General features: G+C 43.8%; 1 protein-coding gene across 4 annotated transcripts in view; it reads right to left on the bottom strand.

Moving 5' to 3' along the window:
* The window catches only part of ankrd27 (ankyrin repeat domain 27 (VPS9 domain)), a 100,596-nt gene that overhangs the window by 53,972 nt on the left and 26,591 nt on the right, over positions 1-20,033 (bottom strand). For all 4 annotated transcript variants that reach the window (XM_038806561.1, XM_038806558.1, XM_038806560.1 and 1 more), the window contains exons 11-18: positions 19,770-19,848; positions 17,981-18,113; positions 14,378-14,470; positions 13,155-13,282; positions 8,865-8,947; positions 8,545-8,660; positions 7,290-7,382; positions 3,364-3,561 (exon numbers count right to left, since the gene is read on the bottom strand). In XM_038806561.1, the coding sequence (XP_038662489.1) occupies positions 3,364-3,561; positions 7,290-7,382; positions 8,545-8,660; positions 8,865-8,947; positions 13,155-13,282; positions 14,378-14,470; positions 17,981-18,113; positions 19,770-19,848 (923 nt within the window). The remainder of the gene's footprint in view (positions 1-3,363; positions 3,562-7,289; positions 7,383-8,544; positions 8,661-8,864; positions 8,948-13,154; positions 13,283-14,377; positions 14,471-17,980; positions 18,114-19,769; positions 19,849-20,033) is intronic.

Here is a 20,033-nt window from a genome sequence, read left to right as displayed (position 1 = left end):
CCAGTTGGGCACGTACACATTTACCAGTACCACCGGTGCCCCGTCCAGGACACTGCTAACCATGACGTACCGTGCCCTTTGGTTCGTAACTGCCCTTGTCTCTGTGAACCCGTCCTCTTGCTAATCAGTATGGCTACTCCCCTAGCCCTTGTCCCGTAATGAGTGTTACGTCTGTCCCATCCAACCCTTTCTTACAATTGGTCCTTTTCCCTCAGGTGTGTCTCCTGCAGGAAGACTATGTCGGCTTTCAAACTTCTCAAAAGGATGAAGACCCTGGATCTTTTCACTGGGCCGTTAAGTCCCCTGACATTCCAGGTGATAATCCTGTTGGTGGGGTTTTTGTGCCCCCCTTTTCTGCGGAATCAATTATACTTACCTGGTGGATGCGCCCTTGTTAGGGGACCATCCGAAACGGCCACGGTGGCCATGCTCACCATGAGGTCGAGTCCATGCACTCTGGGGTTTCCCTTTGTCCAGGGGGCACCCAATATCGACGTCAATTGTGTGTACGCCACGTGGGTTCACCCCTGAATTCCGGGGTTTCCCTTTATTTAGGGACCTTCCAAAGTGGCTGCTTGCGGTGCCATCTTGTTTCCTCAACCTGCACCTCACCTGCTGAAGCAAATCCAAAAACCAACTCTTTTCTTCCTCCACCCTGTTCCCTTTGTGTTCCATCCCCCCCCCCCTTCCTGCGAGGCCCTTTCCCCATCTCCCCCTACACATCTACACATTCCCCTTTCCTGTGTAATTCCCCCCTCCCAACTCCCCCGGATGCTCCCTCCCTGCGAGGAAGTGTGCCGCAGCACTCCTTGCTGTCTGTCTTGTGTGATAGCTATCCCTGCTAGTGTGGTGGCCCCTCCTCCCTAGGCTGGTCTAGCCCCTAACTTATGCCTGCTGACTTTCTGCTTTTTCTGCCTATACCCTCATCTGCATTCCCTTGTTCTCGCTTTTTCCTGTGACCTGGTCTTTTTGATCAGAGCGAGGCAGCATAGTCCCGCGCAAACATATTAACTGTCCAATGAATCTATTTCTTTAGCGATCCTCCTTTGATCAACCTTCATCTTTGCCTCGTCTGCCCCTTGTCCAGGCTATTGGTCCATATGAATTAGTTTGCCTCCGCCGTGGTGTTGAAATAGTGCTCTTTGTTCTGGTACATGACCCAGAGCGTGGCTGGGATCAGCATACCAAATCGCACCCCGTTCTTGTACAGGGCCGACTACACCCAATTAAGCACAGTCCTGTGTTTTGCTAGATCTGCGCCAATGTCTTGGTAAATTCGGATTTTGTGCCCTTCCCAGGTGATTGCTTTAGTCTGTCTCAGGGTCCTATCATGATCCTGGTATCGGTGCAGCTTCATGATGACCACCCCTGATTGCTCCCCCGCCTTGGGTCTGGGTCTGAGCGACCGTGTGCTCTGTCGAGCTCTGGGGGGTTGGGGAAGCAGTCTCTCCTGACTAGGTTGCCCAGCATTTGGGAGAGAGATAGCCCGCGGCATCGCTGCCCTCAATACCTTCTGGCATGCCCAATCCAGTCGTTGAGACCCGTTTTCTTGGTCCTCGACTTTCCCCTTTAAAGTTTCCTTCAGCCGCTACCAACCTTTTAACTTCTGCTTCCAGAGCGATGGTCCCGTTGCTCTGGTCCGTCGAGTCTTTCTCCAAGTCGTGGCTTGTCCTTGCTTATGCTTTCAACTTCTTCCCCAACCCATGGGCAGCACGGTAACATAGTAGTTAACACTGTGGCTTCACAGCACCAGGGTCCCAGGTTCGATTCGCAGCTTGGGTTACTGTCTGTGTGGTGTCTGCACGTTCCCCCAGTGTCCGCGTGAGTTTCGTCCGGGTGCTCCTGTTTCCTCCCACAGGTCCCAAAAGGCGTGCTATTAGGTAATTTGGACATTCTGAATTCTCCCTTCGAGTACCCGAACAGACGGCGGAATGTGGCGACTAGGGGTTTTTCACAGTAACTTCATTGCAGTGTTAATGTAAGCCTACTTGTGACAATAACGATTATTATTATTGATCGTCTTTTGCATGGTGACCATCTCCTCTGTCACTGCCACCTGGATTTCAATCCTGATCGCCTTTCATGGCGGTCAGCAACTTCATGAAGAAGGTCTTTCATCTGTCTCCAGGTGGTGGTGGAGATGGTGGGGGGCTAATTCTCGGCCTCTGTCTCCCTCTCTCTTGGGTTGACAGGGCACCCTCTCCTCGTCTGCCTGCTGCTCGTTGCCTTTTCCTCCCCTCCTGCTGTCCCTGCGACCCCTCGAGCTCCCGTTTGCTGGCAATTTGGTGTTGATCCTTTCTTCTCACCGTTGAGGTTAATTTGCCTTCGCATTTTCAGGCAAATTTCGCCTAAAAGTGCCAATGTGGTTCTGGTCTGGAGGAGAGCCACCTGATATGTGCGTCCGCTCAGCCCATCACCCTCACCCGAAGTGCTGAATTTTGAATCTTTTGAGTTTCTGGAATGTATCCTTTAATTCTTGTCTTATGTTTATAACCCCTCCAAAAAGGTGCCTATTCTGTTGTCAGGCGAGTTCTCTTACCAAACTGCCACCATACTGTTAGCAAAGGACAACAAGGTACATGATGAAACTTCGCCTGATTTTCCCCAGCCCCTAGGGAACCTCCAAGCCTCCTTTTGGTGCAATGGCAGAGATTGGGAACTGACAGCACAAAATTCAGATCTACGTCCTCCATCACATAGCACAATGTCCTGAGTAACTACCTAATTTCAAAGCTTTGACTTAGTGATTTCTCAATGACTATAATGCTACCTCATTTTGCGAAGAGACTTGACCAGACTAGAAAGATGTTAAGGATAAAATGAGTGTGCTGATTTGTAAAGAGAATGCAATCCAAGGGAAGAATATTTCATACATAACCCTCAAACTGAGTTGTTAAAGGAAGCTTTTTGACTGCACTAGTATGTAGTCCCCAACTAATAAAGATTGCTGAAAGATAACCTGGTACTTAATAGGAACTCGGGTTTATTTCTTAGTTCAATTATTTTTGACGAGTTGGTGCTCAAATAGACAAGTTCCCTGTCCTTCATCTTCAAATGTGATGCGAGAAATAACCTTTTCACACAACAACTGGTTCAGGTCTGGAATGCTCTGCCTGGAAGTGTGATGGAGGCAGGTTCAATTGAGGCATTCAAGAGGGCATTGGATGATTATTTGAATAGAAACAATGTGCAAGGATACAGGAAAAAAGCCGGGAAATGGCACTAAGTCATGTTGGTGCAGGCACGATGCGCCAAATGACCTACTTCTACACTGACAAACTATGTGATCTTGCAATACAAACATCATATCTAATGTCAAAAAGCATCAACATGTGGATCAATATTCAGTTTAGCCTACATTACCTTAGAATTGAGCGCACATTGCAAAGGTGTTTCTTTCATTTTGTTCCGAATTTCATTATTAGCACCATTCTCCAGCAGAACCTGAATGATGCCGTCATAACCCCATCGAGCTGCAATGTGGAGAGGTGTATCACCTTTGTCATTTGTCATATTTAATTTGCAGGTATTTAAATGGTAATAGACAAGAGCCTTGACACACTGCAAAGAATAAAAGTAAAACTATTACGTTTCACTAAAAGAACACATCTTTACTTCTAACTTTTATCCCATCTGAATATTTATGCAAGGTTACCTCAACAGGAAATTTTAAACAGAGAAAAATAAAGCTGACCAAGTGGTTACTGTAAATTAGAGCACACAGTATGTACTTAATAATCACAAAGTCAGTGTGGTAGTTATATCAATAGTTAAATTATATGTTACATCTTTCAAAACATTGTTAGTAACTATTTAACCTTGTTTTCCAGTTCAAACATCCTGAAAATCAACTGCAAGTAAATTATTTCAAAACTTAGTTCATGAACGATATCAGCATAGTGAAGAGACTAAATATTTTTATCAATTCAGGTAATATCTATTCAAAGAAGAGCAAGAGAGATCCTCCAGTCAACATTTATACTTCCACCAACATCTAAATCAGATGATCTGGTCAGTCATTCCATTGTTGTTTGTAGGAGCTGACCAACACATTTTTCACGTTACAATGGTGACTACAATTCAGAAATATTGGTTATAAAGTGGTTTGGGGTGTCAGCTATATAAATGCAAGTTAGTTATCTTTGAGGAGATCTTTGAATTGTTTATCTGGACCATTTTCAAATCCTGATCCTCGATAAAACAAAATGCTGCTGAAAAGTGTTTCAAATCACTTTCATAATCTATGACCTTATTACTCAATTTTATCATCAAGTACAAAATTATAAGCTAAACATAACTTCATGAAATGATCAATTATAAACAGGCCTGTTCAACTATTAGGTTTGATATTCTTTATACCTTGTGCTGTTATGTCTGTATCCAAGGGCTTGGTAGAAATACAGGACTACTATTTTGGACACCAACAAGGGGACATACATTTGATTTACTGAATTTGTTTTTTTATTGCCATGCTCTTCTCCACTTCTCTCTCGGTAAGCAATTTGCTCTTTAATATGTAGGTCTGTAATGGCACCAGGCCATTGCACAAGCCTGAACATTTCCACATCCCTCACCTGTGATACTTTTTGCTGATCTCTGTCAGAACATTTGTGATGAGATGCCAATTAAAAGCCTTCAACCAGAAATCCTGCTTTTAATCACTAGCTCGGCTCATCGGAAAAGCGATTACCTGGGCACCTATCAAAGATCTCAGCAAGTGGCACCAGCTTGTGGAGAAAGTGGGAGAGGTGGGATTGTGTGTGTGGGGGGGGGGGGATAACAACATTGGAATTAAATTAAATATACAGAGCTTTATGAGTGCTACATGACATTTTCAAACACTTCTTTATCATTCAACAATGCAGTTGAAATGATACGATAAATTCAGTCCTCGAATAGCAGCCTTGCCCTCCTTCAGGCCAACAATTTCTCATCCCACCAAATCTAATCCTAACCCTCATTTTGCTCCACCATTGGAACCTGTGCCATCAATTGCCTGGGCACCACAACTCTGGGATTTCCACTCATCCTGCTCCTTTGAGATCATCCTTAAAATCTACTGCTTTGACAAAGCGTTTGATCAACCATCCTTTGGTTCAGTGTCATTTACTTGACTTCACCTCTGCAAAATGTCTTGAAACGAAAAATAAAAGTATTTCATTCATCTAGCATCTTTCACAACCGTAACATATCCGAAAGCACGTGACAGCCAATTAAGTACTTTTGAAGTTCTATCACTGTTTCAATGTTGGATGCTTTTCTATGTTAAATGCATTATATAAATGCAAGTTTTGCTTGCATTAATATGGTTAAGCATTAGGCTAATGAAAGGTCATTGCAAGGATAAAGATTTAATGGGGGGGGGGGGGGTCGAAGGAAGCAATTGTGGGACTTGTGCAGACAGTCAGTCAGATAAGGGATATTTAGTAAAGGCAAGAGGAGACAGATGATGTTTATTTATAATATGTGCTATTTACATGGGGGCCCGGCTAGACATCACCAGGTCCTCTCTCTCGGTCGGTCGATTCCTACCTGGCCGACCTTATATACACACACACACACACACATGGTAATTGCCCCGTAGTAAGCAGGGGAGCTCATACTCCTGGAGCCACATGGGAAAGACAATCAAGCCAACCCAGTGTGTTTCGTGCAGGTTATTACACCCTCCACCCAACCAAGTCTGAAGACCCCCAAAGCGAACGATTAAGAAGAGTGGCCTTAGTTCAAACATGGCATCAAGGCAACATTTGACCGAGTATGGCATCAAGGAGCCCTAGCTAAACTGGAGACACTGGGAATCAGCGGGAAGCTCTCCGCTGGTTGGAGTCATACCTGGCACAAAGGAAGATGGTTGTGGTGGCTGGAGGTCAATCAACTCAACTCAAGGACAACACTGCAAGAGTTCCTCAGGGTAGTGTCCTAGGCCCAACCATCTTCAGTGTCTTCATCAATGACGCCCCTTCCATGAGGTCAGACGTGGGGCTGTTTGTGGATGACTGCACAATGTTCAGCACCATTCGTGACTCCTCAGATAATGAAGCAGTTCTTGTCCAAATGCAGCAAGACCTGGACAATGTCCAGGCTTGGGCTGACAAGTGGCAAGTTACATTTGTGCCAGGCAGTAACCATCTCCTACAAGAGAGGATCTAACCACTGCCCGATGACATTCACTGGCATTACCATCGCTGAATCCCCCACAATCAACATGCTGGGGTTATCCTTGATCAGGAACTGAACTGGACTAACCACATTAATACTGTGGCTACCAGGGCAGGTCAAAGACTAGGAATAATATGGTGAGTAACTGTAACTCACCTCCTGAACCCCCAAAGCCTGTCCACCATCTACAAGGCACAAGTCAAGAGTGTAATGGAATAGTCTCCACTTGCCTGGATGAGTGCAGCTCCAACAACACTCAAGAAGCTCAACAACATACAGGACAAAGCGGCCTACTTGATTCCACCCCCTTCTACAAGCATTCAAACCCTCCATCATCGACAAACAGAGGCAGCCATGTATACCATCTATAAGATGCACTGCAGTAACTCACCAAGGTTCCTTGGACAACACCTTCCAAACCTACGACCGTCTAGAAGGACAAGAGCAGCAGATACCTGGGAACCCTCAAAGTCACTCACCACCCTCACTTCCTTCACTGTCGTTACAGCAACATCCTAGAACTCTCTCCCTAACAGTATAGTGGGTGTAACTACACCTCAAGGACTGCAGCAGTTCAAGAAGGCAACTCGCCACCACCTTCTGAAGGGCAATTAATGCTGGCCTAACCAGTGAAGCCCACGTTCCGTAAATTAATTTTTAAAAAAGTGCAAGCGGCAAAGTTCGAGTTATCTTCGTCGTCAATTTAGTAAAGGCAAGAGACAGATGAGTAACAAAAAGACGTTTATTTATAATAGGTACTATTTACATGGGGACCTGGTTAGACATCACCGGATCCTCTCTCTCACTGCTGGCCGGTTCCTATCTGGCCGACCTTGTACACACATGGTAATAGCCCCGTAGTTAGCGGGGGAACTCATCGAGCCACACGGGGAAGACAGTCAAGCCAACCCCATATGTCGGTGCAGGTTATTACAGGATGGAGATGGAGGGGCAGATGAGTTAAGGGCGAGGCCAGAGGAGGATATGGGGCTAAATTATGGAATGCAGTGGTGTGGGAGTGTAGTGGAAGCAATTCAGTCAAGTTATCTTTCAGGAATAGAGTTCATAACCACATTTATATATTGCAACTATAAATTGAACAGAATTTAACCTTTAGTTAAACTTACATCTTCATGGCCATGCATGCACGCCAAATGAAGTGGAGTATTGCCATTATTATCTTGTACTTCAGTGCTGGCCTTGTAATCCAGAAGAAGCAACTATACATTTAAAAAAAAAATTAGCAAATGCTGTCTGCAACATAAACAATTTATTAAACTGAGCACATAAAACATTATCAATAATATGGTATATTTTTCATTTATATTGCATATAAAAGTGAAGATCATTCAACCAAAAACAATCAAAACCTGCAGTAAATTTCTCACTCCCATCTGTGGGTTGTGGTCAGGCTTACAAAACTGTAGTACTGTTAATCCGACCGAAATACCCTGAAATACAGTTTCCAGTTAAATGTGATATTATAGGTAGAATTTACAGTGCAGAAGGAGGCCATTCGGCCCATCGAGTCTGCACCGGCTCTTTGAAAGAACGCCCCACCCAAGCCCACACCTCCACCCTATCCCCATAACCCAGCAACCCTACCCAACACATAGAACATAGAACAGTACAGCACAGAACAGGCCCTTCGGCCCTCAATGTTGTGCCGAGCCATGATCACCCTACTCAAACCCACGTATCCACCCTATACCCGTAACCCAACAACCCCCCCTTAACCTTACTTTTATTAGGACACTACGGGCAATTTAGCATGGCCAATCCACCTAACCCGCACATCTTTGGACTGTGGGAGGAAACCGGAGCACCCGGAGGAAACCCACGCACACAGGGGGAGGACGTGCAGACTCCACACAGACAGTGACCCAGCCGGGAATCGAACCTGGGACCCTGGAGCTGTGAAGCATTTATGCTAACCACCATGCTACCCTGCTGCCCTACCTACACGAAGGGCAATTTTGGGCACTAAGGGCAATTTAGCATGGCCAGTCCACCTAACCTGCACGTGTTTGGACTGTGGGAGGAAAACCACGCAGACACGGGGAGAACATGCAGACTTCGCACAGGCAGTGACCCAAGCCGGGAATCGAACCTAGGACCCTGGAGCTGTGAAGCAATTATGCTAACCACTATGCTACCGTGCTGCCTCTCATGTCCATCTCTCATGTCCATTTATTGTATTATACAATTACCAAAAAGTAGCTTCATAGCCAATTAAGTTGCTTTTCATAAAGTTGAAAAATGCCCAAGTAACTGTAAATTGTTTGTTTTTAAAAACAGCGCTCACTTAAAGCAATAAAAAAAACGAAAGACTGCAATCAGTTTTCAGGCGTGCTTCGAAACTCTTGGGTCCGATTTACTTACAGTCACATTTTGATACCCTCTCTGACAGCATAGGTGAAGTGGCGTGGACCCATGATAGTCTGTAGCATTAATCACACCTCCCTTTGCCACCAACACATCAATTAATGATGCTTGACCTGGAGGATGAAATACTTTTGTGAAATACCAATTTAGAAAACCTTTATACCAAAAGTATTCCATGAGTGCCAAATTAGCAAGATGCCATTTATTTAGTTCACCACACAATTTAAACTCAATACGAATTTCAAATCTAAGGATTAAAAATAGATACAAATGTCCTATCTGCAGAAATCTCATCACAGCACAAGTACAGTGCTTACCACAGAAAGCAGCGACATGCAATGGTGTATAACCCCGGTCATCTCTGGAACATGGTGTGACAATCGAGGGGTCATTCATCCGCCTACAAAATAGAAAAGTTGTCTGATATCCGATTCACTTACACAAATAGTTATTCTATATTTTCTTGAAAAACAACCAACTGGATACTATATTGAAAATAAAACAAATTTGTCCTTATAATTTTGAAGATTCTAGGGAAGGTGTACACACATGCACATATTTGTCAGCTGGACATACTATATAGACTTGAAAAGCTCATTGACATTAACCTCCTAAGTTCAGGTTCAGCTGAAAACAGCGAGAATTCCAGGGTCCTACCCATGCACAAGGGTCTTAATTGGTTAAGTCACTAACATTTGTGATGCTTTCAAGAAAATTAAAATGAACCCGTGTTATCCTGTGACCATGTGCAAATGATGAGACCCAAATCTTGTAAACCATGTGCCTATTGAACTATCCCTTGGAGAATGAGTCCCCACTGACCTGTGAGTTATCAACAGTCATGGCTAGCTTCAAAAATACATATTCTCCTCCCATGTGAATTAAAATCCTTATCATAACAAACATATCCATAAAACCAGTGATGGGCAACCCAGGCTAGCGACTGGGACACATAAGTAGCCCTCCTTCATCTCAGTGGGTCGCAAGCTTGTTCACTAACCATGACCCCGTGAATAAAGAACAAATACATTTAATACACGCTGTATATTTTATAATGAGTTATAGAAAATGATCAATCATTTATATATCAACTGAACTATCAATAAAAAATGGTAAAAGCAAAATAAATATTTACACTTTGGATGCAGAGGGAGCGCATGACTCTCAGTCAATGCTGTGGGCAATCAGCATGCAGCTCACTACATTTGCCCTTGCTTTACTTGCGTATCACTTCAGTCATACAGGTAGGATGGAAACCAGCAAGATGTAGCAACCCTGTGCATGGGCAATAGTCAACAAAATGTCTTGTGGGCCGCACTCAGAACCCAGATGGACTACATGTGACGCCCGAGCCGCAGATTAAACACTTTAATTCATGCCAATTTCATCAGTACTCAGGCAAAAGGTCATCAAACTGAAACAATGACTCAGTTTCTCTGCAGATGCTGCATGGCCTGAGTATTTCCAACATTTTCTGCTTCTAATTTAAGTCTACAATCCTTTCCTGGCAACAGAATCCACCCAGGTATCCCCACCCAGAGAGCCTCAACAGAAGTAAAGATGGGTCAAATTGGGAGTGAGCTCATAAGAGATAGAGCTTTACATAAAAGCAAAAAGGGAACCTCAGTCTTACATTACATTCTTGAAGTTAACACACAAATACGATTACACAAACCCATGGCCACTGAAAAATGATATTCACATGTTAACGATCTGTAAAATATCAAGTTGTGTGCCCAAGAATGTCACCATATCTCTGCATATCATACCTAGCCTGGCATGTATACTTTCCGCATATTACATTTTTCTCCAACAGAAATGGTTCTGTCTTCACAAATGACACAAATCAGATACCAGAAATGTTGGAGAATGAAAGGTTTAGTGAGAGGGAAGAACTGAGGGAGATCAACATTAGTAGATAAATGGTGCTGGGAAAACTGATGGGATTGAAGCCGGATATATCCCACAGGGTTAAATCGTTGGCTTTGAAAGCAGACCAAGGCAGGCCAGCAGCACGGTTCAATTCCCGTAACAGCCTCCCCGAACAGGCGCCGGAATGTGGCGACTAGGGGCTTTTCACAGTAACTTCATTTGAAGCCAACTTGTGACAATAAGCGATTTTTATTTTTTTCATATATCCCCAGGGTCTGAGAATCTGCATCCCAGAGTGCTTAAGAAGGTGGCTCTGGAAATAGTGGATGCATTGGTGGTCATCTTCTGGGATTCAATAAGACTCTGGAATTGTCCCTGCAGATTGGAGGGTAGCTCACATCACTCCAATATTCAAAAAGGGAGGTAGAGAGAAAGCAGGGAATTATAGACCAGTATCCTAACATCGGCAGTGGAGAAATTGCTTGAATCCATTATCAAGGATTTTATAGCGGAACATTTAGAAAGCAGTGGCAGGATCAGTCAGAGTCAGCATGGATTTATGAAGGGGAAATCATGCTCGGCAAATCTGTTGGGATTCTTTGAAGAGATAACCAGTCGATTGGTATATTTGGACTTTCGGAAGGCGTTTGACAAAGTCCCGCATCAGAGATTATTGTGCAAAATTAAAGCGCATGGGATTGGGGGGGGGGGGGGGGGGGGAAAGTATTCAGGTGGGTAGAAAAGTGGTTGGCAGAGAGGAAACAAGAGTAGGGATTAATGGGTCCTTTTCAAATTGGCAGGCAGTAACTTGTGGGGTACCACAGGGATCGGTGCTGAGACCCCAGCTATTCACAATAAATACTTATGATTTGGATGGGGGAACAAAATGTAACATCTCAAAGTTTGCAGATGATACTAAATTAGGTGGGAGGGTTGTAGCCACCTGGGGTGGCCACTGCCCAACACAAAATGGAAGATTGCAAGGAATGCAGGGAAAATGGATATGTTGGAAAGCAAGCAGCTTGCAAGGCGATTGTGTATTGGGACGACTGCAGAAACCGGTTTTGACTGCTGCAGAGACCAGACAGCACTGTGAAAGAAAACCCGTTAACATACTAATGAGGCAATACCGGGCGAGGCCCAGATACAATGGACACAAGTTAAGCACAAATCGATACATTCTATGGAAGGCGAGACCCAGTGGAGCCAGAGAAGCCCAAAACAATAGGTCCCAAGAACCGCCCCAGCAACCAAGGAACTGCCCTATGATTGGGGGGTTCAAACATATTGATTGGGAAGAGACCCAATCGATTCCAAGCAGATAAGGGAGTCCGCCCAAAGGGGCGCGGACCCCCTGGGACCTATAAAAGAAAGGTCCCATACATGGTTCAGTCTCCTGTCTCCGGGCTCCTGTCTTCTACTCCAGCCGTCGAGCAGCAGCCACCAACAAGTAAGTGCCTAACGACGACCGCTACCAGAAATAGGCACTCCTGACACCCTTGATGTGACGAGGATGCAGGGATCCTACAGCAAGATCTGGACAGGTTGGGCGAGCGGGCAAACCAGTGGCAGATGCAGTATAATTTGGATAAGTGTGAGGTTATACATTTTGGAAGCAAAATCAGGAAGGCAGATTACTATCTGAATGGTTGTAAATTGGGAGAGGGGAGTGTGCAGCGGGACCTGGGTGTCCTTGTGCACCATTCGCTGAAGGTAAGCATGCAGGTGCAACAGGCAGTAAAAGAAGGCTCATGGTATGTTGGCCTTCATTGCAAGAGGTTTCGAGTATAGAAGCAGGGATGTGTTGCTGCAATTGTACAGGGCCTGAGTGAGGCCACACTTGGAGTATTGTGTGCAGCTTTTGTCTCCTTCTCCGAGGAAGGATGTTCTTGCTCTGAAGGGCAGCATGGTAGCATAGTGGTTAGCACTGTGGCTTCACAGCCCCAGAGATCCAGGTTCGATTCCCTGCTGGGTCACTGTCTGTGCAGAGTCTGCACATCCTCCCAGTGTCTGCTTGGGTTTCCTCCGGGTGCTCTTGTTTCCTCCCACAGTCCAAAGATGTGCACGTTAGTTGGATTGGCCACGCTAAACTGCCCTAGTGCCAAAAAGATTAGGAGGGGTTATTAGGTTGGGGGGATAGGATGGAAGTGAGTTCTTAAGTGGGTCGGTGCAGACTCGATGGGCCGAATGGCCTCTTTCTGCACTGTATGTTCTATGAGGGAGTGTGGCAAAGGTTTACCAGACTGATTCCAGGGATGGCGAGACTGTCATACGAGGAGAGATTGACTAGGTTGGGATTGTTCTCGCTGGAGTTCAGAAGAATGAGGGGGATCTCATACAGACTTATAAAATTTTAACAGGACTCGACAGGGTAGATGCAGGGAAGATGTTACCAATGATGGGTGTCCAGAACCAGGGGTCACAGTCTGAGGATTCAGGGTAAACCATTTTCGGACAGAGATAAGGAGACATTTCTTCACACAGAGTGGTGAGCCTGTGGAATTTGTTACCACAGGAAGTAGTTGATGCTAAATCTTTGAATATATTCAAGAGGCTGCTGGATATAGCACTTGAGGAAAATGGGATCAAAGGCTATGGGGAGAAAGCAGGATGATCAGCCACAATTGTGATGAATGGCGGAGCAGGCTCGAAGGGCAAAAAGACCACCTCCTGCTCCCATCATCTATGTAAATACCATTACATCAGCTCCTTTGGTTATTTCAGCATCACCTTACCCTGAAACAAGTTTCTCGCAGCTATCACAGAAACAGAGGGGATGGCACATTTTTTGAACGCTATCTTCATCAGTTTCACCTTGACTCAATAATGCTTCCACTTCATCCTGATTACCAGCTGCAATGTGCTGCAAGAAATGAGCACAAAATCAAAAACACTTTGTAAACAGTATGGTGGACAGGAGGAAATATCTCACTTCTTCATTACTTTTCCTCCCTCATCTCCCTTTCTAAGCAATACAATACTCCAGGGTTTTTCAAAGTGCAGGTCGCGCCCCTGCAGGTGGGTCATGGGTGGGTTTCAGAAGGGTCGGCAGAGCAATGGTTTTCAGATCTAACACACGTGGGACCCCTTTTTAAATATTAATACATTTTAAAAGACAATGCAGTTATCCAAATGGTGTCATCATGAAGAAAATAGTAATTCTTGTGTCCAGCAATATCAGAACATCAATAAAAATAACTGGTCGGTAAGCGAGCAAATACGGAAAGCTACCAATAGCACAGGCAGATATGACCACCAGGACACCCGGTAACTTCTTGCAGCTCATATGACAAATTGGTTGCTCAGTTTTTGGCAGCAGCAAGCCTATACGTATCAACCACGCAGTGGGGAAGAAGTGTTGGGGGGGCTGTTAAGGTAAAAGCAGGGCCTTGCCGCCTGTTTGTCACAGAAAGTGATGTGATGATGGCGGGAACTTCACCAGATAAATTTAACTAGAATTGTGTTTAAAAAAAAACATGACCAATGTAAATTATAAGGTGAATGAATTGATAAATCTCCCGATCAACAAGACTTAGCCTCTCTTTCAAGTATTAGGTGGTATGCTGTGTGGAAATAAGTGGGCAATTCAGAAACCATCCAGGCAGAATGTATAACAAGTATACTCAATAGGTATGAGTGGAATGATAGCAGAGTATTTAACACTGTGGCTTCACAGCGCCAGGGACTCGGGTTCAATTCCTGGCTTGAGTCACTGGTCTGAGACAATGGCAAAGTGCTTCCCAATCATTTCTGGGCTCACTGAGTCAGCCCAACGGGCAAAGGATTCAGGCCTATCTTTGTGCAAAGATTTTTATGCAGCCACCATGCATTTAATAGTTTCCATAATTACTAACAACACAACCATTGGATTGAAATTCTTTTGTCCTGTCTAAACACTTGAAAATTAATTGCCAGAGTTGATATGCATCAAAGTTATAAATAATTAATTCAGATTTACCTCAAACAATAAATCAATTGGAGTTGCAGACAGCTGCGAAAGCAAGTTCATCCGCTCTCTAAAAAAAACTTTATCATTTAGGTCTCCTGATCCCTAGTAAAAAAAGTCAATTTTGTAACAATGTAATCTGTGTTACAACTCATAAAGTGACATTTTTTGCTGTGTAATTTGTATACATTCAGCATATAGTTTACGCAATATAAAAAGCACAAACTAAAAGAGGACACCCGATGTGTAACAGAACAAATTTCAACTCAAAAGCGAACACAAGGTTTAAACATTCAGACCAAACCTGGCATTAAAAAAGATTAGCTTTACAATAGGTTGTCAGGATAACAGATCCTATTGCTCAATCATATTATTGCTACATATTGACCGGAATTTTGCAGTCAGCAGTAAAGTGACACGACTCACCACCACCTTAAAAGAAAGCTGCCCACAACGACACAGTAATCGCTGTGGGATGGATTTCCCCTTTCTCAATGTTAAGTTTGGTTCTGGAGCCAGTTAGTTTCCAGCAACAGCAATGTCATCAAGCTGGCTATTACATTCTTCTATTTGACACAAATGTAGCAACAAGAATCGGTAACAATAATATGGGTTCTTTATTTAAAGCTATGACAAATAACGTTAATTGAAAGGCTAAGCATACATATGTCTGACCACCATAAGCTGCTGTTCTAAACTGAACACGTCATTTTGTCTCCACTAGTGGTGAATGACGGTAGTTCAAGATGAAAATCGCTTATTGTCACGAGTAGGCTTCAATGAAGTTAGTGAAAAGCCCCTAGTCGCCACATTCCGGCGCCTGTTCAGGGAGGCTGGTACGGGAATTGAACCGTGCTGCTGGCCTGACTTGGTCTGCTTTAAAAGCCAGCGATTTAGCCCAGTGTGCATCCTTAAAGGCACACGTACCTCATCATAACATCCCCCTTTTTCTAATCTAACACTTAAGACTTATCTTATAAAATCAAAATATTTCCATGACAACAAAAAAAAATAACAATGTCTAAATAAACCATTCTACTAAAGCAAAACATCTACAAGTCTCTGAAACGTTTTGGTGCTTTGCTTATCTGTCCAGATGTGGTTATGGTGATCATTGGCAGCGGCTGCTGTATGTTTTCAGGTGGCTGGTTTGGGATGCTTTATTTGTATTGCATCTTAAGACAACATTCTGTTTGCAATAGGATTACTTGGATGTTTCTGGTTGCAATAATGTTATGATTTAGCATACATTTTGTTATACTGTCAGACCATTTGGTGCACATATTTGTTACGATCTTGGTTCTGGGCATATGTTGATCATTTCTGCTGGATTCTGTGTGCCATTAGTTCGGTGTTGTACTCAAGTCCGATGTTCAGATTGGTAATTTGTTACCCGCATGCCAGTCATCAGGATCTTTTACCTACCCCTGTTTTTTGAGTAATGCATCACATACTCCTGACAGTATCAATGAATAATGACTGGGAAGTGTTGTCCACAATGGTCTGCTGAATAGTAAATTCTGGATGTGAGGGAATGGTCACACTGAACAATGTCATTCTAGGGTGCGATAAAGCCACATGCCAATTGGGTTTGTTTCATGGTACTTCATGATGGTACTTCATGATGAAGTATTTTACAGATTAAACTATATGCTCTGCCATGCCATTAGATCTGGGGTAATGCAGTGTGGTGGTATGGTCGACTCTCCACTTCTCATACACCACCTTAAAGGGTTGTGCAGTGTATCATGCTCCATTGTCAGAAACATCCTTTTGGGGTGCCCGGAGAGACTTGAGAACCTAAATGTGTCTGCAATGGATGCGTCAGATTTGGAATTGATAGATAAATCAAGAAATCAACTCCCAAAGATACCAAAGAGGTCAGTTGACAGTCTGATCCATGGAGGTGTAGGTAGCTTATTTTGTGCTTCTTCTGATCATTAGGCATGAAGGATTGACATGCCTTGTATTCACTCCATGCCTTTTCAATGTCTTGGTAGATTCCTGGCCAATATACCATTTCTCTGGCCAATCTTCTGGTTCAATTAATTCCCACGTGTGCTTGGTTCAACTGTTGAAGTATATCAGGTCGCATGGAACCTAGGATGACTACTTTCTTTCACTCCTTCCTCCCCCCAGAGATATCTTGAGTTCATCTCTCTAGTGCCACAATGTACTTATTAGGAAGGACTCTGGCCATCCTCCAGTCACTGTCTAACATAGTTGTTGGTAAAGTTGCCTTAGTCCCAGATGACCAATGGCTGCTTTCTCCTTTGAAGGGGAGAGCTGACTGGTGGCGATATAACCGGAGGATTACCGCACCTCAGGTGAGGGGCAAGGTTGAGAAGGCGGGCCTTCATGAATGACCTCAGCTGGGAATTGAACCCATGCTGTTTGGCCTCTCTCACAAACCAGCTGTCCGGCCAACTGAGCTAAACTGGCACTCTTAAACACAACTTTTGTAGGATACTGGATGAGAAACGCCAAACAACTTTAAATTGTAAAACTGAGGCAAGGATATTTCACCCCAGGATGATGATTCTGACCAATAGGTATCTTTTATGTTAAAACAATCTTTAATTTAAACACAGAATTAACCATATCATCAAAGAAATAGCTTTAAAATTAACAGCTAAACAGTTCTTAAATAAAAGTGAAGAAACTTTATCTCACTATGTACACCTGTCACTATATTCCAACAAAGCAACCAAATACACTTCAAAATCCACTCATAAATAAAGTTAACAATCAAGGTTACTTGCTGCGCAGATCTTGAGAGAAGGACCCTTTCAGGAACAACCTGAATATCCTGTCTGGTCAGACTCAGATCCTATGGCAAACTGTTGTTCAACTTAAAATCTTCCAGCAGACTGCAAAACTACATATATATTATCCTGGCCCCAACCATCTTTAGCTGCTTCATCAATGGCATTCCTTCCATCATAAGGTCAGAAGTGGAGATGCTCACAGATGTTCAGCACCATTCGCAGATCCACAGATACTGAAGCAGTTCATGTCCAAGACCTGGACAATATTCAAGCTTGGGTTGACTAGCGGAAACTAACATTCACACCACATGTGCCAGGCATTGACAATCCCCAAGGAGAGGGGATCTAACGATCACCTCTTGACATTCACATATATGACCATCGCTGAATCGCCTATCAACTTCCTGGGGGTTACCATTGATCAGAAACCGAACTGGACCAGCCATATTAATACTGTGGCTACCAGAGCAGATCAAAGCCTGTCCGCCCCTATGGGGCCATGTCAGGAGTGTAATGGACTGCACGGTAGCACAGTGGTTAGCACTCTTGCTTCACAGCACCAGGGTCCCAGGTTCGATTCCCGGTTTGGGTCACTGTCTGTGCGGAGTCTGCACGTTCTCCCAGTGTCTGCGTGGGTTTCCTCTGGGTGCTACGGTTTCCTCCCACAAGACCCGAAAGACATGCTGTTTGGTAATTTGGACATTCTGAATTCTCCCTCTATGTTCCTGAACAGGTGCCAGAATATGGCTACTATGGGCTTTTCTCCCGTGGGCTAAACAGAAAAAAGTGCAAAAAATGAAAGTCATGGACATGGAGAAACGTTTCAAAAACATACAAGGATTCTTACAGGCTGACCAAGAGTCAGGTTGCCCTGATGAATATACTCGACTGCAGCTTCGAAAGAAGTTAGACAATATCCTAGTTCATCCTTCACTGCACTGCAGAATCTAAAATTCTTGATATAACTGAGGTTGGCCATCCTGTAATGAGAATAAAGTTCATAAATATTTTTACTAGATTTTGTTGTTACACACAAAATATTGATTGTATGTTTCAACTATTTTCCACAGCTGTGAAACAGTTTAATATTTTGAAAGTTTTATAAATGACAAGAGTATCATTGCAAGAACACAACCAAGAGCGGTTTTGAAACATTCAATATCAGGACTATACAAAAGGGAAGGATTTACATTTAATCGCTCATTCACAACCACGGAGCTACTTTTGAAGTGGAGTCTGCTATTTTGTAGGCAGAAACATTAGACAGTTAGCACACAATATCTGAAACAGAAAATTAGATGCATGATCACTTTTGGTGAGGATTATTTAGGAGAGAACATTAGTGGGACTCACTTAGTGCTGAGGGCTTGGATGGGGCAGAGTTTATAAGGTGTATCCAGGAAGGCTTAGAAGAACATAGAACAGTACAGCACAGAACAGGCCCTTCGGCCCTCGATGTTGTGCCGAGCAATGATCACCCTACTTAAACCCACGTAACCCGTATACCCGTAACCCAACAATCCCCCCCATTAACCTTACACTACGGGCAATTTAGCATGGCCAATCCACCTAACCCGCACATCTTTGGACTGTGGGAGGAAACCGGAGCACCCGGAGGAAACCCACGCACACACGGGGAGGACGTGCAGACTCCACACAGACAGTGACCCAGCCGGGAATCGAACCTGGGACCCTGGAGCTGTGAAGCATTGATGCTAACCACCATGCTACCGTGAGGCCCCGCTTCTTGATGCAATATGTAGATAGTCCAACGAGGGAAGGGGCAGTACTGGACCTGGTATTGGGGAATAAGCCTGGACAGGTGGTTGGGGTTTCAGTAGGGGAACATTTTGGGAGTAGTGACCACAATTCCGTACGTTTTAGCGTACTTTTGGATAGGGGTGAGGGCAACCCTCGCGTTAAAGGTGCCAAACTGGGGAAAGGCAAATTACGATAACATTAGACAGGAATTGAAGAATTTGGACACAAATTTGCCAAATGTTTGGGCAGGTTGCTATAACCACATTTGTGGAAGCTTTCCACATATACTGTGAAGGATTTCTTCAAATTTGCAAAGACCATACAGGACTTGCATATCAATAATAATACTGTGTCCGTGTGCTTATTTGGCAATGCTAGCCTAATCATCAATGTTCCACTCATAGAAGCCAATAATCTTGAGTGCGCTATGAATTATGCTAACAACCAATTCAAGATGATCTTTTGGGCTCACTGTATGGTGCACGTAGGCATGCTAGAAGCACATTTATTAACACATAGCATCCTGTATTTGCAGACAGAAAGAACATGTACATACACTGCACCTGTTTCAACTAAATAATATAGGTGATAGCCATTCTCTGGTACATTCATCAGGGCATTGCCTTGATCAGGGTTAATTGGTGTGGTTTGAATTTATACAAAGCTTGGCAGTTAACCGATGCATTCTCCATTGCAAGCCTCTACTTACCAACCAATCAGCACTCTATTCTCATGAAGAATATATTGTTGCTCCATTTACATTTGATGTTCTTGTGAATTATCCCAATGAGTGCAAGCTCAAAAACTTTGACAATGTCTTTTTTCAGCAATACTCAAGTATTTCCAAATAACAGTTTGAGTATTCATAAACTTACCAGTTTGGGATTTCTGTTTTGACCAGTAAATAAAGCAGGACAGGCAGCAGATCATCAGCAGACATAGAATGTAAATTAACTAAAAATCAAAAACAGGTTTTTGGCAAACATTGTACAATCACGTTTGATAAACATGCTGCTTCGAGACAGAGTCCCAGCAAATTCTGGGGGCAATATTTTTAAATTAATGTAAAAGCAAATGTACGGGTACATCACAGGGCTCGTTTAGCAGTGTGGAAGTCACAGGAAATTATGGCAAGATTG

The sequence above is a fragment of the Scyliorhinus canicula genome, chromosome 9, assembly GCF_902713615.1.
Source record: "Scyliorhinus canicula chromosome 9, sScyCan1.1, whole genome shotgun sequence".
Taxonomy (NCBI): domain Eukaryota; kingdom Metazoa; phylum Chordata; class Chondrichthyes; order Carcharhiniformes; family Scyliorhinidae; genus Scyliorhinus; species Scyliorhinus canicula.
This window is presented reverse-complemented; position numbering and strand designations above follow the sequence as displayed.